General features: G+C 44.9%; 1 protein-coding gene across 3 annotated transcripts in view; it reads right to left on the bottom strand.

The window, feature by feature from the left end:
* The window catches only part of RAB6A (RAB6A, member RAS oncogene family), a 102,188-nt gene extending 85,222 nt beyond the window's left edge, over window positions 1–16,966 (bottom strand). For all 3 annotated transcript variants that reach the window (XM_010366841.2, XM_010366840.2, XM_030917608.1), the window contains exon 1: window positions 16,376–16,966. In XM_010366841.2, the coding sequence (XP_010365143.1) occupies window positions 16,376–16,445 (70 nt within the window). In that variant the 5' untranslated portion in view covers window positions 16,446–16,966. The remainder of the gene's footprint in view (window positions 1–16,375) is intronic.
* Between the last annotated feature and the right edge of the window lie 568 nt (window positions 16,967–17,534).

Below are 17,534 nucleotides of genomic sequence, written 5' to 3'. Positions count from 1 at the left end.
ATTCTAGCAGGGGATGTTGATTACGAGGGAGATTAATGCATGTGTGGAAGTAGGAGATACACAGGAAATATCAGTAAGTTCCTCTCAATTTTGCTGTGAACCTAAAACTGATCTAGAAAATGAAATCTTAAAAATTTTCATTTTGTTTTATTTCTTTTACACAAGAAGGGAATATGATTTAAAAAGAAAAACAAAATTAAAGAAGAAAAAATTAAAATAGGCTGGGCATGGTGGCTCACGCCTGTAATTTCAGCACGTTGGGAGGCCGAGGCAGGAGGATTACTTGAGGTCAGAGGTTCGAGACCAGCCTGGTCAATATGGTGAAACCCTGTCTCTACTAAAAATACAAAAATTAGCTGGGCATGGTGGCAGGTGCCTGTAATCCCAGCCACTTGGGAGGCTGAGGCAGGAGAATTGCTTAAACCCAGGAGGCAGAGGTTGCAGTGAGCCGAGATTGTGCCACTGCACTCCAGCCTTGGCAACCGAGCGAGACTCTGTCTCAAAAATAAATAAATAAATAACAAAACAAAATATAAACAGGGTCTGGCTATGGCTGCCCAGCCTTGTCTCAAACTTCTGGATTCAAGTGATCATCTCACCTATGCTTCCCAAAGTGCTGGGATTACAGGCGGGAGCCACCACACCTAGACAAAAAAACCTGTTTACATAAAAGTTGCAGACAAGAAAGATACATAATGGTAAAGACAAACTACTGATTACTCTTATCAAAGAAAAACAGGCTGGGTGTGGTGGCTCATGCCTGTAATCCCAGCACATTCGGAGGCCAAGGCAGGTGGATCACCTGAGGTCAGGAGTTCAAGACCAGCCTGACCAACATGAAGAAACCCCGTGTCTACTAAAAATACAAAATTAGCCGGACGTGGTAGCACATGCCTCTAATACCAGCTACTTGGGAGGCTGATGCAGAAGAATCACTTGAACCCGGGAGGTAGAGGTTGTAGTGAACCGAGATCGCCCCATCGACTCCACCCTGGGCAACAGGAGTGAAAATCCATTTCAAAAAAAAAAAGAAAGAAAAGAAAAAAAAGTAAACAAATATATTAATGTTCGAATGGCTATTTATTTCTCACTTCATTCCAAAACTATTAAATGCTAGGAAATAAGGAGGGTGGGGGATAAGAATGCAAAAACAAATACAAGTAAAGCCCTGACCTGAAAGGAGCTTACAATCCACTGAAGAAAACAAGCATGCACACATACAAGAGAGTGAACAAGATAAGAAAGCACTGTACGGCAGTGACTCACGCCTGTAATCCCTTTGGGAGGCCAAGGCAGGCAGATCACTCAGGAGTTTGAGACCAGCCTGGGCAGCATGGTGAAATCCCATCTCTACTAAAATTCCAAAAAAAAATTTAGTCCGGTGTGGTAGTGGGCACGTGTAATCCCAGCTACTGGAGAGGCTGAGGCAGGAGAACAGCTTGAATGCGGGAGGCAGAAGTTGCAATGAGCTAAGATTGCGCCATTGTACTCCAGACTGAGCGACAGAGTAAGACTCTGTCTTAAAAAAAAAAAAAAGGCCGGCGCGGTGGCTCACGCCTGTGATCCCAGCACTTTGGGAGGCTGAGGTGGGTGGATCACGAGGTCAGGAGATTGGGACGATGTGACTAACATGGTGAAATCCCGTCTCTACTAAAAATACAAAAGAAAAATTAGTCGGGCGTGGTAGCTAGCGGGTGCCTGTAGTCCCAGCTACTCGGGAGGCTGAGGCAGGAGAATGGCGTGAACCAGGGAGGCGAAGCTTGTAGTGAGCCGTTATCACGCCACTGCACTCCAGCCGGAGGACAGAGCGAGACTCCGTTTCAAAAAAAAAAAGAAATTCTTTTTTGTCTTATACAAAAGTTATAAAAATAGTACAGAGAATTTCAGTATACCTTTTACCTGGCTTCCTCTAAGATAAAATCTTTTTTTTTTTCCCCCGAGATGGAGTCTTGCTCTGTCACCCAGGATGGAATGCAATGTTATGATTTTGGCTCACTGCAATCTCCACTTCCCAGCTTCAAGCAATTCTCCTGCCTCGGCCTCCCAAGTAGCTGGTATTCCAGGTACCCAACCATGCTCGGCTAATTTTTGCATTTTTAGTAGAGACTGGGTTTCACCATGTTGGCCAGGCTGGTCTCAAACTCCTGAGCTCGTGATTGGCCCACTTTGGCCTCCCAAAGTGCTGGGAATTACAGCTGTGAGACACCAAGCCCAGCCAGCCTCTAAGATAAAATCTTACATAACCACAGCACAATTATCAAAACTTAACAGTGATATCATGTTATTAACTAAACTATGCAACTGATTTAGAATTTCACCCATTTTTCTATTAATGCCCTTTTTCTGTTCCAAGATGTCATCCAGGATCCCATATTGCATTTAGTTGTCATGTCTCCTTGGGCTCCTCTGATTTGTGAGATTTTTGCCATTTTCCCTTGTTTTTGTGACATGGACACTTTCGAATAATACTGGTCAGTTGTTTCAGGTAATGTTCCTCAATTTGGATTTGTCTGATGTTTTCTCAAGATTAGACAGAGGTCATGCATTCTTGGCAAAACTACCACAGAATTAATGTGCCTTTCTCAGTGCATTATAACAGAGGATACATAATGGCTCATTATCTTATTCCTAATCACGTCAACCTTAATCACGTGGTTACTGGTGGTGTCTACAGTGTTTCTTCACCCTACAGTTAATGTTTTTCCCTTTGTAAATAACAACTACATTGGGGAAGACACTTTGAGACGACGCATTGTGTTCTCAAACTTTTTGCCCACCAATTTTAAAATTCATCAAAGGGATCTTACCTGCAGCAATTACTACTGTGGTATTCTAATGGTGATTTTAAAATTTACCTCATTCGGTCTGTATTTGTTAATTGGAATTCTTAACAATTCCAATTGTTAAGGAAGAGCTGTCACTTCTTTATATTATTATGAACTCATGGATATTTTAATTCTCCAATAGAGAGCTCCTGAAATATTAAGCTCAAAAATATGTAAAGGAACGAACAGTATCCCAAAAATAAAGGCCTCTATGAGCAATTATATACAAAAATGTCAAGAATATTTCAGTAACGAGGTCTTCCTCTTTGAGCAGCCATAGCAAAATAGTTACAATATGACGTGTGGAGTTTGCTTTAAAATAACCCACTTTTCCCAAGAGTTCAAGGTTACAGTGAGCTATGACTGCACCACTGCAATCCAGCCTAGGTGACAGAGTGAGACCCTGTCTCTAAAAAATTAATAAATATATAAAATAACCCACTTTGGTACAGAGGTTGGGAATGCTATATAGATGAAAAAAAAAACTGATATGAGTTAATAATTATTAAAGCTGTGTAACAGCTAACAGGGGCTCCTGATGCGAGTCTCTGTATTTCTTTATACGTTCAAATTTTTCTGTAATGAAGAGTCAAATATTTTAAGGACCCCAGAACACAGTATTTAGTTAAATCACAAGTTCACTCTTCAAATATGCCATTTATACCTGTTGTCTATTTCTGAATCCTCCTTCATCCCCCCAAATTTCTACCAAAACTAACTTTAAAAAATTATGGATTAGGTTGGTGGGCACTGTGGCTCACACCTGTAATTCCAGCACTTTGGAAGGCCGAGGTGGGCAGATCAGATTGAGGTGAGGAGTTCGAGACCAGCCTCGCCAATATGATGACACCCCATCTCTACTAAAAATAAAAAAATTAACCAGGCATGGTGGCACACGCCTGTAATCCCAGCTACTCGGGAGGCTGAGGCACGAGAATCTCTTGAACCCAGGAGGCAGAGCTTGCAGTGAGCCGAAATCACGACACTGCACTCTAGCCTGGACAACAGTACAAGACTCTATCTCAAAAAAAGAAAAAAAGAAATGCGGTATACATCTACCATGGAATACTACTCAGCCATAAAAAGGAACAAAGTAATGGCATTCGCAGCAACCTGGATGGAGTTGGAGACCACTATTCTAAGTGAAGTAACTCAGGAATAGAAAACCAAACATCATATGTTCTCATTTATGTAAGAGGGAGCTAAGCTATAATAACACAAAGGCAAAACAATGACATAATGGACTTTGTGGACTCAGGGGAAAGTGGGGGAGGGATAAAATACTACATACACACTGAGTACAGTGTACACTGCTCGGGTGATAGGTGCACCAAAATCTCATAAATCACTACTAAAGAACTATTCCATGCAACCAAACACCCACTACCTGTTCCCCCAAAACTACTGAAAAATAAAAGGCAGAGACATGTTCTGTACAGTACACAACTTAATGACAATTTAAGAAACCAAACTAGGCTGGGCTCAGTGGCTCATGACTGTAATCTCAGCCTTTTGGGAGGCTGAGGCCAGAGGATCACTCAAGGGCAGGAGTTTGAGACCATCCTGGTCAACAAAGCAAGATCTGTCTCTATGAAAAAACTTAAAAATTAGCCAGCTGTGGTGGTATGTGCCTATAGTCCTAGCTACTCGGGAGGCTAAGCCAGGTAGACTGCTTAAGCCCAGGAGCTTGTGGATGCAGTGAGCTATGATCACACCACTACACGCCAGCCTGGGCAACAGAGCAAGACCCTGACTGTAAGGAAAAAACAAACTGGCAGGGTGTGGTGGCATATGCCTGTAGTCCCACCTACTCGGCAGGCTGAGGCAGGAGAATCACTTGAGTTCAGGAGTTCAAGGCCAGCCTGGGCAATATAGCGAGATCTTATCTCTAATTACAACATTTTAAAACAAGAATTAAAAAAAATGTTTTTTAAAAAGTCTGCCTTATTGAGGCTGCTGTGAATCTTGATTGTGTCACCTCACTCTAGCCTGAGAGACAGAGCAAGACCTTGTCTCAAAAAAAAAAGTACATTTTATAAAATTAAAACCAACTTATTTTGCCCCCATATTCATAGTAGCATTATTCATAGTAGCCAAAAGGTAGAGGCAAACAAGTATCCATCCACAGATGAATGAATAAACAAAATGTAACACATGCATACAATGGAGTATTAGCCTTAAAAAGGAAGGAAATCTTGGCCTGGTAAAGACGAGTGTTAGAAATAAGCGATACAAAGGTAGAAGCCAGACTATGAAAGCCTTTAACTTAGAGAAGAGAGTTTGGATTTCATCTCAAAAGTGAAGTCTGCTGGGATGTTTTGGCAAGGTTTAGTCAATCTCACAATGGACAGGATAACAAAGAGGTTTATTTAGTACTTATTAATTTAAAAAATCATAAAATATTTGTCCTTTTGTGACTGCCTTATTTCTTTTTTTTTTTTTTTTTTTTTTTTTTTTTTTTTTTTTGAGACGGAGTCTCGCTCTGTCACCCAGGCTGGATAGCAGTGGCCGGATCTCAGCTCACTGCAAGCTCCGCCTCCCGGGTTCACGCCATTCTCCTGCCTCAGCCTCCCGAGTAGCTGGGACTACAGGCGCCGCCACGTCCCCCGGCTAGTTTTTTGTAGTTTTTAGTAGAGACGGGGCTTCACCATGTTAGCCAGGATGGTCTCGATCTCCTGACCTCGTGATCCGCCCGTCTCGGCCTCCCAAAGTGCTGGGATTACAGGCTTGAGCCACCGCGCCCGGCCTGTGACTGCCTTATTTCATTTAGCATAACGTCCTCAAGGTTCATCCACGTTGTAGCATGTGTCAGATTTCCTTCCTTTTTTTTTTTTTTTTGAGACAGAGTCACACTCTGTCGCCCAGGCTGCAGTACAGTGGCATGATGTCAGCTCACTGCAACCTCCACCTTCCAGGTTCAAGATTCAAGCAATTCTCGTGCCTCAGTCTCCAGGGTAGCTGGGATTACAGGCATGTGCCACCACGCCCAGGTAATGTTTGTATTTTTAGTAGAGGCGGGGTTTCTCCATGTTGGCCAAGCTGGTCACAAACTCCTGGCCTCAAATGATCCTCACACCTTGGCTTCCCAAACTGTTGGGAGTACAGGCGTGAGCCCCCCGCACCAGGCCAAGATTTCCTTCCTTTTTAAGGCTAATATTCCATTGTATGCATGTGTCACATTTTGTTTATACATTCATCTGTGGATGGATACTTGTTTGCCTCTACCTTTTGGCTACTATGAATAATGCTACTATGAATATGGGGGCAAAATAAGTTAGTTTTAATTTTATAAAATGTACTTTTTTTTTTGAGACAAGGTCTTGCTCTGTCTCTCAGGCTAGAGTGAGGTGACACAATCAAGACTCACAGCAGCCTCAATCTTCTATGCTCAAGCCAGCCTCCCAAGTAACTGGGACTATAGGCATGTGCCACCTCACCTGGCTCATTTTTTAAATTTTTTTGTAAAAATAGGGTCTCACGACCATCCTGGTCTACACGGTGAAACCCCGTCTCTACTAAAAAATACAAAAAACTAGCCGGGCGAGATGGCGGGCGCCTGTAGTCCCAGCTACTCGGGAGGCTGAGGCAGGAGAATGGCGTGAACCCGGGAGGCGGAGGTTGCAGTGAGCTGAGATCCGGCCACTGCACTCCAGCCTGGGCGACAGAGCGAGACTCCGTCTCAAAAAAAAAAAAAAAAAAAGGGTCTCACTATATTGCCCAGGCTGGTCTCAAACCTCTGGCCTCAAGCAATCCTCCCGCCTCAGTCTCCCAAAATGCTGGGATTACAGGTGTGAGTCCATGCCCCCCAGCCAAAATGTACTTTTAAAAAAGAAGAGAGGCCGGGTGCGGTGGCTCAAGCCTGTAATCCCAGCACTTTGGGAGGCCGAGACGGGCGGATCACGAGGTCAGGAGATCAAGACCATCCTGGCTAACCCGGTGAAACCCTACTAAAAATACAAAAATACAAAATACAAAATACAAAAAAAAAAAATACAAAATACAAAAATACAAAAAAAAAACTAGCCGGGCGAGGTGGCGGGCGCCTGTAGTCCCAGCTACTCAGGAGGCTGAAGCAGGAGAATGGCCTGAACCCGGGAGGCGGAGCTTGCAGTGAGCTGAGATCCGGCCACTGCACTTTAGCCCGGGCGACAGAGCAAGACTCCGTCTCAATAAAAAAAAAAAAAAAAAAGAAGAGAGCCAGGCTCAGTAGCCTGAGTCCATAGTCACAGCTACTCAGGAGGCTGAGGCAGCAGGATCACTTGAGCCCAGGAGTTCAGGGCTGTAGTGTGCTATCATCATACCTATGAACAGACTGCACTCCAGCCTGGGCAACGCAGAGAGACCCTGTCTCAAAAAACCAACCAACCAACCCTAAACAAGTATTAAGCAAGTATTAAGTGTTGGTTCTCAGAAAATCTAAATCACCCAAGTTAGAAGGTAGAAAGCAAATGGAAAAGTAGTAATTGACCTAACAGACTCAATAATGATCAATTTTAAACCGACAATGGGGAAAGCTGAGAAAGCTGATTTGGACCACAGAACGCCCATTGATTTAGGAATTGTCTGGGCCAAGTACATCTAGAAATAAAGGTGAAGATGGAACTAAAAACAGAAGGAAGGGATGAAAGTCTATTTAACAAGTAGATTAACACTCTCTTATATTCCCTCTTTGGTTCAACACAGCTGGGTCCCTCCTCCATTTCATCAGAAAATTAGAAGATAATGCTGCTGAGAAAGAAAAACAGGGTTTCTGTACTAGGGATTACAAGGTACAGCTGAGGGATAGAGTATAAACAATATTAAAAGCAAAGAAACTAAATGCATTTACTGTATGTTATGACTTCAAACCCTCTCTCCATTCACTTCCAAGAACACTGACAACCAAGTTTCTCTCCAGCAGTGCACTGAGTAATTCTTCAGGGAATCTGACCAGCAAAAAGACTTAAAGACCTAACATTAGAGACTCCCAAAAAGGAACTCAGCAAGATCATTCTGCAGTAAAGACCCACAAACCCACACAAGAGCTTAAAAAAAAAAAAAAATTACTGCTCAACTCTTAAATAGAAGCAAATAGCCAAGAAACACGAGTTTTTTGAGGACCACATCAAACAGGAAATAGAGAAACTAAAACAAGCAGAGACGAAAAACAATGTACAAAAACTAAATATGCAGGAAGAAAAGTCATATAGCTTATTAATATCTTTAAAATGACAAGAAAAGGTAAAAATGGGAATTAAAAAGATGTTACAGAAGGCTGGGTGTGGTGACTCACACCTGTAATCCCAGCACTTTGGGAGGCCAAGGTGGGCAGATCACTGAAGGTCAGGAGTTCATAACCAGTCTGCCCAACAAAGTGAAATCACATCTCTACTAAAAATACAAAAATTAGCCAGGCATGGTGGCGGATGCCTGTAATCTCAGCTACTCAGGAGACTGAGGTATGAGAATCGTTTGAACCCAGGAGGTGGAGGTTGCAATAAGCCAAGATTGTGCCACGGCACTCCAGCCTGGGTGACAGGGCGAGATTCTGTCTCAAAAAACAAAAAACAGATGCTACAGAAAAGGAACATTCAGAAAATGAACAAAAACGCTCTTTGAAATTAAAATGATAAGGGCTGGCACAGTGGCTCATGCCTGTAATCCTAGCACTCTGGGAGTCCGAGGCCAGGCAGATCATGTGAGCTCAGGAATTCAAGACAAGCCTGGGCAACATGGTGAAACACCATCTCTACCAAAAATACAAAAAACAGCCGGGCTTGGTGGCGCATGCTTGTGGTCCCAGCTACCTGTGGTCCCAGCTACTCCGGAGGCTGACATGGGAGGGATCACTTGAGCCTGGAAGGCGGAGGTTGCAGTAAGCTGAGATTGCACCACTGCACTCAAGCCTGGGTGACAGAGTAAGACTCCACCTCAAAAAAAAAAAAAGAAATTAAAATGACAGCAGAAAAAAATAATAGAATGGAAGAAAGTTGAGAAAAATCTTATAAGAATTAAAACAGAAGCATAAGGAAACGGAAGAGACCAGATGAAATAAAATTAGGAAGTCTAATAAAAAGTCCAAGCCAGGTGAGGTGGTGCAAGCCTGTAATTCCAGAGTCAGGAGCTTGAGGCGGGAGAATCACTTGAGGCCGGGAGTTGGAAACCAGCCTGGCAACACAGCAAGACCTCATTTGCTAAAAAAATTTTTTTAATCAGCTAAGCACAATGGCACATGCCTCTAATATCAACAGCTCCAGAGGCTGAGGTGGGAGGATCACTTGAGCCCAGGAGCTCGTGGCTGCAGTGAGCTATAATAGCACCCCTGTACTGCAGCCTGGGTGAGAGAGCAAGGAGTTCAAGACCAACCTGGCCAACATGGCCACTCACTGCAACCTCCACTTCCTGGGTTCAAGTGACTCTCCTGCCTCAGCCTCCTGAGTAGATGGGATTACAGACATGCACCATCATGCCTAGCTAATTTTTTGTATTTTAGTAGAGCCAGGGTTTCACCATGTTGGCCAGGCTGGTCTCCAACTCCAGACCTCAAGTGATCTGCCCACCTAGGCCTCCCAAAGTGCTGGGATTACAGGTGTGAGCCACCACACCCAGCCTTAGCTCTACTTTTAAAAGCAGCTGCACTCATCATACTATATTGTATTAGGTATTGTATATTTCTTCCCTGATAAAATATAAATTCCTTAAAAGTAGGCACTAACAAACCACCTGACACTGTAGCAATTTTCAATAAACATTTGTTAAATTAAAACACTTTCTGAGCCCTTCTCATGTGGCCAGCACTCTTCTCAATGTTTTGCATTATTTGACTAGTTTAAACGTCACAATAACTCCATGGTAGGTCTATTATCTTTATGTTATACATAAGGAAAAATGGAGCATAAAGAGATGTTGAACAATCTGCCAAAGGTCAGTAGCCACTGCTGAAACATGCAATCTAGTCTCCATCTCTACCAGTCCTTTAATGCTCTAAATCATTAACTCTACCATTTAGTTTTAAGGCCTCAGAACAAGACATGAAAAACTGGCAACATTGTAACAGGAAATACAATTGGCTAGGTATTACCTAACCCAGCAGTTTACAAAAAGTGATCCACTGACCCCTTGGGATCTCCCAAGACCCTTGGGGAGGTCCACAAACTCCTGGATGTCAAAATCATTTTTGTAATATTAAGATGTTATTTGAATTTTTCACTCTTACTCTCTTGAAATGTATTGTGGAGTTCCCCAGGGCCTATATGATGTGTAATATTACAGGATTGAATGCATAAACAGCTATGCAAATCCAATTGTCCTCTATCAAGTCAGACATTAAAGAGACTTGCAAATATGTAAAACAATGTCACTCTCACTAAATCTCTGTTTGGAAAATAATTCTTTTTCATTTCAGAAATGATGTTAACATGAAGGCTAGGCACGGTGGCTCATGCCTGTAATCTCAGGACTTTGGGAAACCAAGGCAAGCAGGTCACTTGAGGCCAGGAGTTTGAGACCAGCCTGGCCAATATAGCAAAACCCTGTCTCTACTAAAAAGACGAAAAATTAGCCAGGCATGGTGGCATGTGCCTGTGGTCCCAGCTACTCAGGAGGCTGAGGCATGAAAATCACTGGAACCCGGGAGGCACTCACTCCATCCTGGGCAACTGAGGGAGGCTGTCAAAAAAAAAAAAAAAAAGGTGTTAACATGCAATGGGTTTATTATTATTATTATTTTTTGAGACGGAGTTTTGCTCTTGTTGCCCAGGCTGGAGTGCAATGGCGTGATCCTGGCTTACTGCAACCTCCGCCTCCCGGGTTCAAGCGATTCTCCTGCCTTAGCCTCCTGAGTAGCTGGGACTACCACTGGGACCGTCTGCCACCATGCCAGGCTAATTTCTTTGTATTTTTAGTAGAGACGGGGTTTCACCATGTTGGCCAGGCTGGTCTCAAACTTCTGGCCTCAAGTGATCTGCTTGCCTCGGCCTCCCAAAATGCTGGGATTACAAGCATGAGCCACCATGCTTGGCCCTATTATTTTTAACATATTAAATATTTTTTAATTTTTTTCAGTACAGTAAATGTTGATATAAAATACATAACATAACAAACATAAACAAAAGTCAGGCACAGTGGCATGTGCCTATAGTCTCAGCTACCAGGGACGCTGAGGCAGGAGGAGAGCTTGAGACAAGGCTGTAGTTGGCCATAATAGCCCCTGTGAACAGTCACTGCATCCAAGGAGAAGGGGGAAGGAAAGGGGAAGAAGGAAGGGGGAAGGGGGAGGAAGGGGGAAGGAAGGTGAGAGGAAGAGGAGGAGGAGGAGGAAGAAAAAGAACAAGAGGAGAAGGACAAGGAGGAGAAGGACAAAGAGGAGAAAGAAGAAGAGGAGGAAGAAGAGGAAGAACAATAACAACCACATTAACAGAGCTCATTAGGATCCTCAAAAATCTGTAAGAGCAGAAAGAGGTTTTGGGAAAAAAAAGTTTAAAAACCACTGATCTAGCCAATATAAAATGTTCAATACTGGCCAGGCATGGTGGCTCACACCTGCCTCCCAGCACTTTGGGAGGCTGAAGCCAGAGGATCAGCTCAAAAGTCTGAGACCAGCCTGGGCAACATGGTAAAATCCCATTTTTACAAAAAAATACAAAAATTAGCCAGGCGTGGTGGTGCATGCCTGCTGTCTCAGCTACTTGGGAGGCTGAGGTGGGAGGATCACTTGAGCCTGGGAGATAGAGGGTGCAGTGAGCTGAGATCGCACTACTGCACTCCAGTCTGAGTGACAGAGTTAGACCCTGTCTCAAAAGAAAAACAACAACAACCTGGTCAGTACTGCTAGTCTCTGACAGTAAGACATTTTTCCTTATCTAACATACTGCAATTCAGTCAACATTGATGTAAAAAAGAAAAGGCAATATAAAATGAAAAAAGCAGTAGTAGGCTGAGTGTGCGCTTCTCTCTGTCACTACCTCTCCTAATTTATAATTGGTAACATGTATACATAGTAAAATCTTCTACTGTAAATCACTCAGTGACATTACTAAAAGTGCCTCCGCATCTCAAGACAATAGCCAGAGGTAGTAACAAAACAGACTCCTCAAGGAAACTTCCAACTGTGTATTCCCACATTCATTCATTCATTCAGAGACGAAGTCTCACTCTGAGGCCCAGGGTGGAGTGCAGTGGGGCGATCTCAGTTCACTGCAATCTCCACCTTCTGGGTGTTCAAGTGATTCTTCTGCCTCAGCCTCCTGAGTAGCTGGGATTACAGGCACACGCCACCACACCCAGCTAATTTTTGTATTTTTAGCAGAGATGGGATTTTGCCATGTTGGCCAGGCTGGTCTTGAACTCCTGACCTCAGGTGATCCATGCATCTGGGCCTCCTAAAGTGCTGGGATTACAGGTGTGAGCCACCACGCCTGGCCAAACATTCCCTTATTAAACTGTAAGAATTTATCCAAGGTTAAGATTGATGTCATTAACTCAATCTGCTTCATGTACTGACGTAATTCATTTTCATCATAGAGCATAGTATTTTAAATATATATACATATATATTTCTTTTCCTTGAGGCAGAGTCTCGCTCTGTCGCCCAGGCTGGAGTGCAATGGCATGATCTCGGCTCACTGCACCCTCCGCCTCCTGAGTTCAAGCGATTCTCCTGCCTCAGCCTCCTGAGTAGCTGGGATTATAGGCACCCACCATCATGCCTGGCTAATTTTTGTATTTTTGTAGAGACCGGGCCGGGGGTAGGGTGGTGAGCCTCCACCATGTTGGCCAGGCTGGTCTTGAACTGCTGACCTCAGATGATTCACCCATCTCAGCCTCCCAAAGTGCTGGGATTACAGGCATGAACCACCGCACCCACCCTAGTATCTTAAATTTTTGACAAGCCAAATAAAACCTAATTTCAGATCAGTTCCATAAGCACATGAGCACATCATTAGTATAATTTGAATACTTTTCATGTGTTATATTAATAATTTAACAACAACTTTAACAAAGGAAGACTAATTCTGCTCAACTCAAAAACAAAAAAGTACAAAATTCAGGTCAGTCCTATTTTTTGAATGAAATGCTTGGGCCTTTAAATGATTGGTTTCTCTATCCACTTAAGTATCTGATACATTCCTGTATACAATCAAATGATGTAAATTTTAAGTGTTATTGTTAAACTATCAACTGCATAAGGAAAAAATGTGAACTTCACCATGTCAAAGAGTGTAATATAGGCTACTAGCTTTCGTTACTATTAGATTCATCCACCATTCATTCACCCAACATGTCTGAGCAGCTACTATGAGCCTGGCTCTATGCTAGGCAATGGGGATACACTGAACAAAAAAGATAACAGTTTTCATCTTCATGGGAGTTGCATTCTTCTGTGGGAAATAAAAACACACACACAAAAAATAAGATAATTATAAATGTGGTAAATGCTATTAAGGAAAAAACAAGACTTGCCACAAATTACACTCTTTGAAAGCTGAATTGTGGAATTCTACCAGACCTAAAAATAAATAATTCATGAAGCGTTACATCAAAACGACATGGAGTCTACAGACCTCTACTAATGCATAAGAAAACTATAGACACTGACCATGAAAACAGAGATCAATCTTTCATGGTCAAGGCTACTGAATGCCATTACTTGGCAATATAGTAACTTCAAAAGATAATTAACTTGACATCCTGAATTGAATGCTGAAACAGAAAAAGGACATTAGGTTAAAACTAAAAATCTAGGCGGGCACGGTGGCTCATGCCTGTAATCCCAGCACTTTGGGAGGCCGAGACGGGCGGATCACGAGGTCAGGAGATCGAGACCATCCTGGCTAACCCGGTGAAACCCCGTCTATACTAAAAAATACACAAAAACTAGCCACGCGAGGTGGCAGGTGCCTGTAGTCCCAGCTACTGGGGAGGCTGAGGCAGGAGAATGGCATAAACCCAGGAGGCGGAGCTTGCAGTGAGCCAAGATCCGGCCACTGCACTCCAGCCTGGGCGACAGAGCGAGACTCCGTCTCAAAAAAAAAACCAAAAACTAAAAATCTAAATAAACTATGGACTTCAGTTAATAACAACATATCAATATTAGTTCATTAATTGTAACAAATGTGCCACACTAATACAAGATGTTAATAACAAGGGAAACTAGATGTGTGGATATATGGGAACTCTGCACTATCTTTTCGATTTTTCTGCAAGTCTAAAACTGTTCTAAAAAATGAAGTCTATTACAAAAAAAATCTAACCAGGCTTCAGTAATGGACGGGGGAGGGTAGTAGAGGCTTAAACAAGGTACGAAATTAGAAGCCATAAAACTCTCCATTATGAATTAGAACATATACAAATACTCAAGAAATTCAAAGGAAACCTGAAGATACTTAGGAAGTTAAGCACTCCATTCATGCTAAAATATTTTTAGACAGGGAGATGAATGAGTTTTTTCATGCAAACTAAATAGCTGTGCATCACAACATAAGAAAGGCAACGGCCGGGCGCGGTGGCTCAAGCCTGTAATCCCAGCACTTTGGGAGGCCGAGACGGGCAGATGACAAGGTCAGGAGATCGAGACCATCCTGGCTAACACGGTGAAACCCCGTCTCTACTAAAAATACAAAAAACTAGCCGGGCGAGGTGGCGGGCGCCTGTGGTCCCAGCTACTCAGGAGGCTGAGGCGGGAGAATGGCGTGAACCCGGGAGGCAGAGCTTGTAGTGAGCTGAGATCTGGCCACTGCACTCCAGCCTGGGTGACAGAGCGAGATGCACAATAAGTACTTTGGATCCTTTTTACCAATAATGATCAATAAGCTTTATTTTATGTTTGGGAACGATCCTGAAATTGACATATAAAAGCTGGACCAGGATCAACTCCATAGGTTCTACCAAGTTACTCACCTAAAGACACAAGTTTATACTTACCTCAGGAAAATATGTAAGCAAAATGCAAGGAGATCGTATTTTTACCCCCAAAAGGGAGGAGGGGAAGATAATCTACATATGAAAGGAGAAAAATGATTTCCCAGTTCTAACGGGAGGCAATTTTGCAAGATTATTAACCTCTGCAATGGCATACAAGTTAGTATAAATAGTTCAAAGTAGTAATAAAAGCTATGAGTTTGTGTCACTTATATGCCCTCCAGTCAAAACAAATAATTCATGTTTTCTATAACCTCACCTAAAACACCTAGTAGGTACTCAATGTTTGATGACTCAGAACTAATCTCTCAATGTCTGAATTTTAAAGACGGTCATGCAAAGTGTGAGAAAAACAAAGGAGGGTAATCGTCCCTGAATTGTCGAGTGTCAAGTTTGTATAATACAGCATAAAACTGAAATTACTACAAGAAGTAATCGTAGAAACGACCATCACAAAATTAGGATCTTGTATCTAATACAGAAGTACAGTGACAGCAGAACCTGACCAGGTGAATGACATAACAATTTCACTCATCAGATAGTACGGAATATGAAGCATAAAAGAATTATTTAGCCCAAATGGTATTTAAATCTAATTTAGATAACTAGTTGAGTCTATTCCTACTCTACTCCATTTTCCAAAGGAAATCCGACAAAACAAAGATGTTTGTTATTCCAAGCCTTCTCTCACATGAATCCTCAACATATCATTGGAAAATACTCAAGAAATGAATAATTAACATTTCCCCAGTAATTCCCGTTTGTACCACCATGAAACTCAGACGCTGCTTCATGTTGAAACGAGAAAAAGGGTAGGTGAGATGAGAAATATTCCAAGTAAAATGATCATGACATAGCATCTGGCAGAGATTGAAAAATCATCAACACTGCCAAAAGAATTGTCAGTGATGGAAGTCAACAGAACAAAATGAGGTTTTCCGACAAGCCACAGCCCCATCTAACCTAAGAGGCAAAAATCTCCACTGCCGACGCTACCCCTTTCACCCCCAACCACCCCATGCTCAAGTCGTCTCAAATTCAGATGTTTCCTCTATGGCCCGATCATTTCCCACCCAGGTGAAAACCATTTAATAATTTTTTCTACGACCACCCCTTCCCACCTTCGACGACATCAGCACTTCTCAGGGCCAAGCCTCTGGGGAAAACAACGCCCAGATCCCACCCTCCTTGGCCAAGGTTGAAGAGGGCCCGTTCTCAGGAGTGGGGCTTCCCTGAGTGGGCCTCAGAGAGCTGAGGAACTGGGAAAAGAGCAAGGAATAAGGGTGGGGCTCAAGAAAGGGAGCCGGGGTAGGGGAAACGACGGAGACCGGAGGAAGAAAGGGATGGACAAGAGGCTGGGCGGGGTGAGGGCTGAGGAGGGGGGGCAGATCGACCGGAGATGGCCGGACTGCAGGGAACGGAGACGGCGAGTCAAGGATTGAAGAACCCGGGGAACAGGGTAAAATCTCGGCCGACAGATTCAGGCGGAGAGCCAATGGCACCGGGGGGGGGGGGCACAGCGGGAAGGGCTGCGGTGGCAACGAGCGCGGACGCTAGGCGGGCTGGGAGCCTCCGCGGACGGAAGGGCCGCACCGGGGGCGGTGCGGAGACGCTGCGGCCAGCTGCTAGGAGTGGGGGAGCCACGCACTCACCGCTTTGCTCCCCCAGGAACACTAGCTTGAATTTCCTCAGCGGATTCCCGAAGTCTCCGCCCGCGGACATGGTGGAACTAGAGGAGCTGCCGCCGCCTCAGCCCAGAGACCTCCCGGACCGATGCTGCTCCAGCCGGCTGACGAAAAAGGCAAGCGGAAGGGCGAGCCCCGAGCTCTCTCGGCCCCTGCAAGGCCCGGTGGAGAAGCCCGGCTGGAGGGCTGCAGGACTCTCCACAGACTGGCAGCCGCCGCCGCCTCCCGGCAGAGTAGCCTACCACCGAGCGAGGCCCGCGGCTGGGAAGGGGAGGGCGGTGTCGGCAGGAGCCAGGGGTGTGCTCTGGCTTCCCTAGGCTAGGGCAGTACCCTCCTTCCGCACTCGACTCCGACACCTGGGGGAGAGAGGCGGAGGGTGGCGGAGCCGGAACCGCAGATGTATCTGGGACCTCTCACGCGCAGCGCCTCAGCTTCTCCAGCTGCCGCCGCCGCCGCAGCCCAACCTGCTGAGTGCGCGAGCCTCTGGCGCTGCGCGGGGCGAGCCCGGGCGCGAGCCTGGGGCCCCGCCGGCCGTTGGCGTGCGTGCGTGCGTGCGTGCGCGCCACCGCCATCGCCAGCGCCTTCCTGGTTTGGACACCTCTACTGGCTCCTCCCGCATGGCGGCGACGGGGCAGGTTAGGTTTCCACTCGCGCCAGACGAAGCCAGGAGGAGGCGGGGCAAGCCAGGGATAAGTTGGGGGGGGGGGGGGGAGGCTAGAGCCCTTACGTCACTTACACAATGAGCCAATCGGAAGGGGCCGAGGGCGAGCAGACACGCGAGTGAGGTGGCAGCGTGAGAGCGCGCGCGCAACCCTAGAGCAGTGGAAAGCGGACCACTGTGGCGGCCATAGGAAGTGTGGCGCTTCTTAGTCTTACGGGAGAGGAGGGGAAGGAAGGGTGGGGCGGAGAGGAGGGGGAAGGAAGGGTGGGGCGGAGGCGGGGCCTGGACAAAGGTGGAATATGATCCCCCAAAAAGTGTGGGTGGTCCTATAGCCTTAAAATTTGTAAGAGGAGCCTCTTTCCTGAGCCCTCAACCGTGCCTCACAGTCCTCAGATCCGTTCTTCACCCGTGCACCCACCTCACCTTTTTCATCCTCTCATCATAATTCCTTTCACGGCATCTTAC

The sequence above is a fragment of the Rhinopithecus roxellana genome, chromosome 15, assembly GCF_007565055.1.
Source record: "Rhinopithecus roxellana isolate Shanxi Qingling chromosome 15, ASM756505v1, whole genome shotgun sequence".
Lineage (NCBI taxonomy): Eukaryota > Metazoa > Chordata > Mammalia > Primates > Cercopithecidae > Rhinopithecus > Rhinopithecus roxellana.
This window is presented reverse-complemented; position numbering and strand designations above follow the sequence as displayed.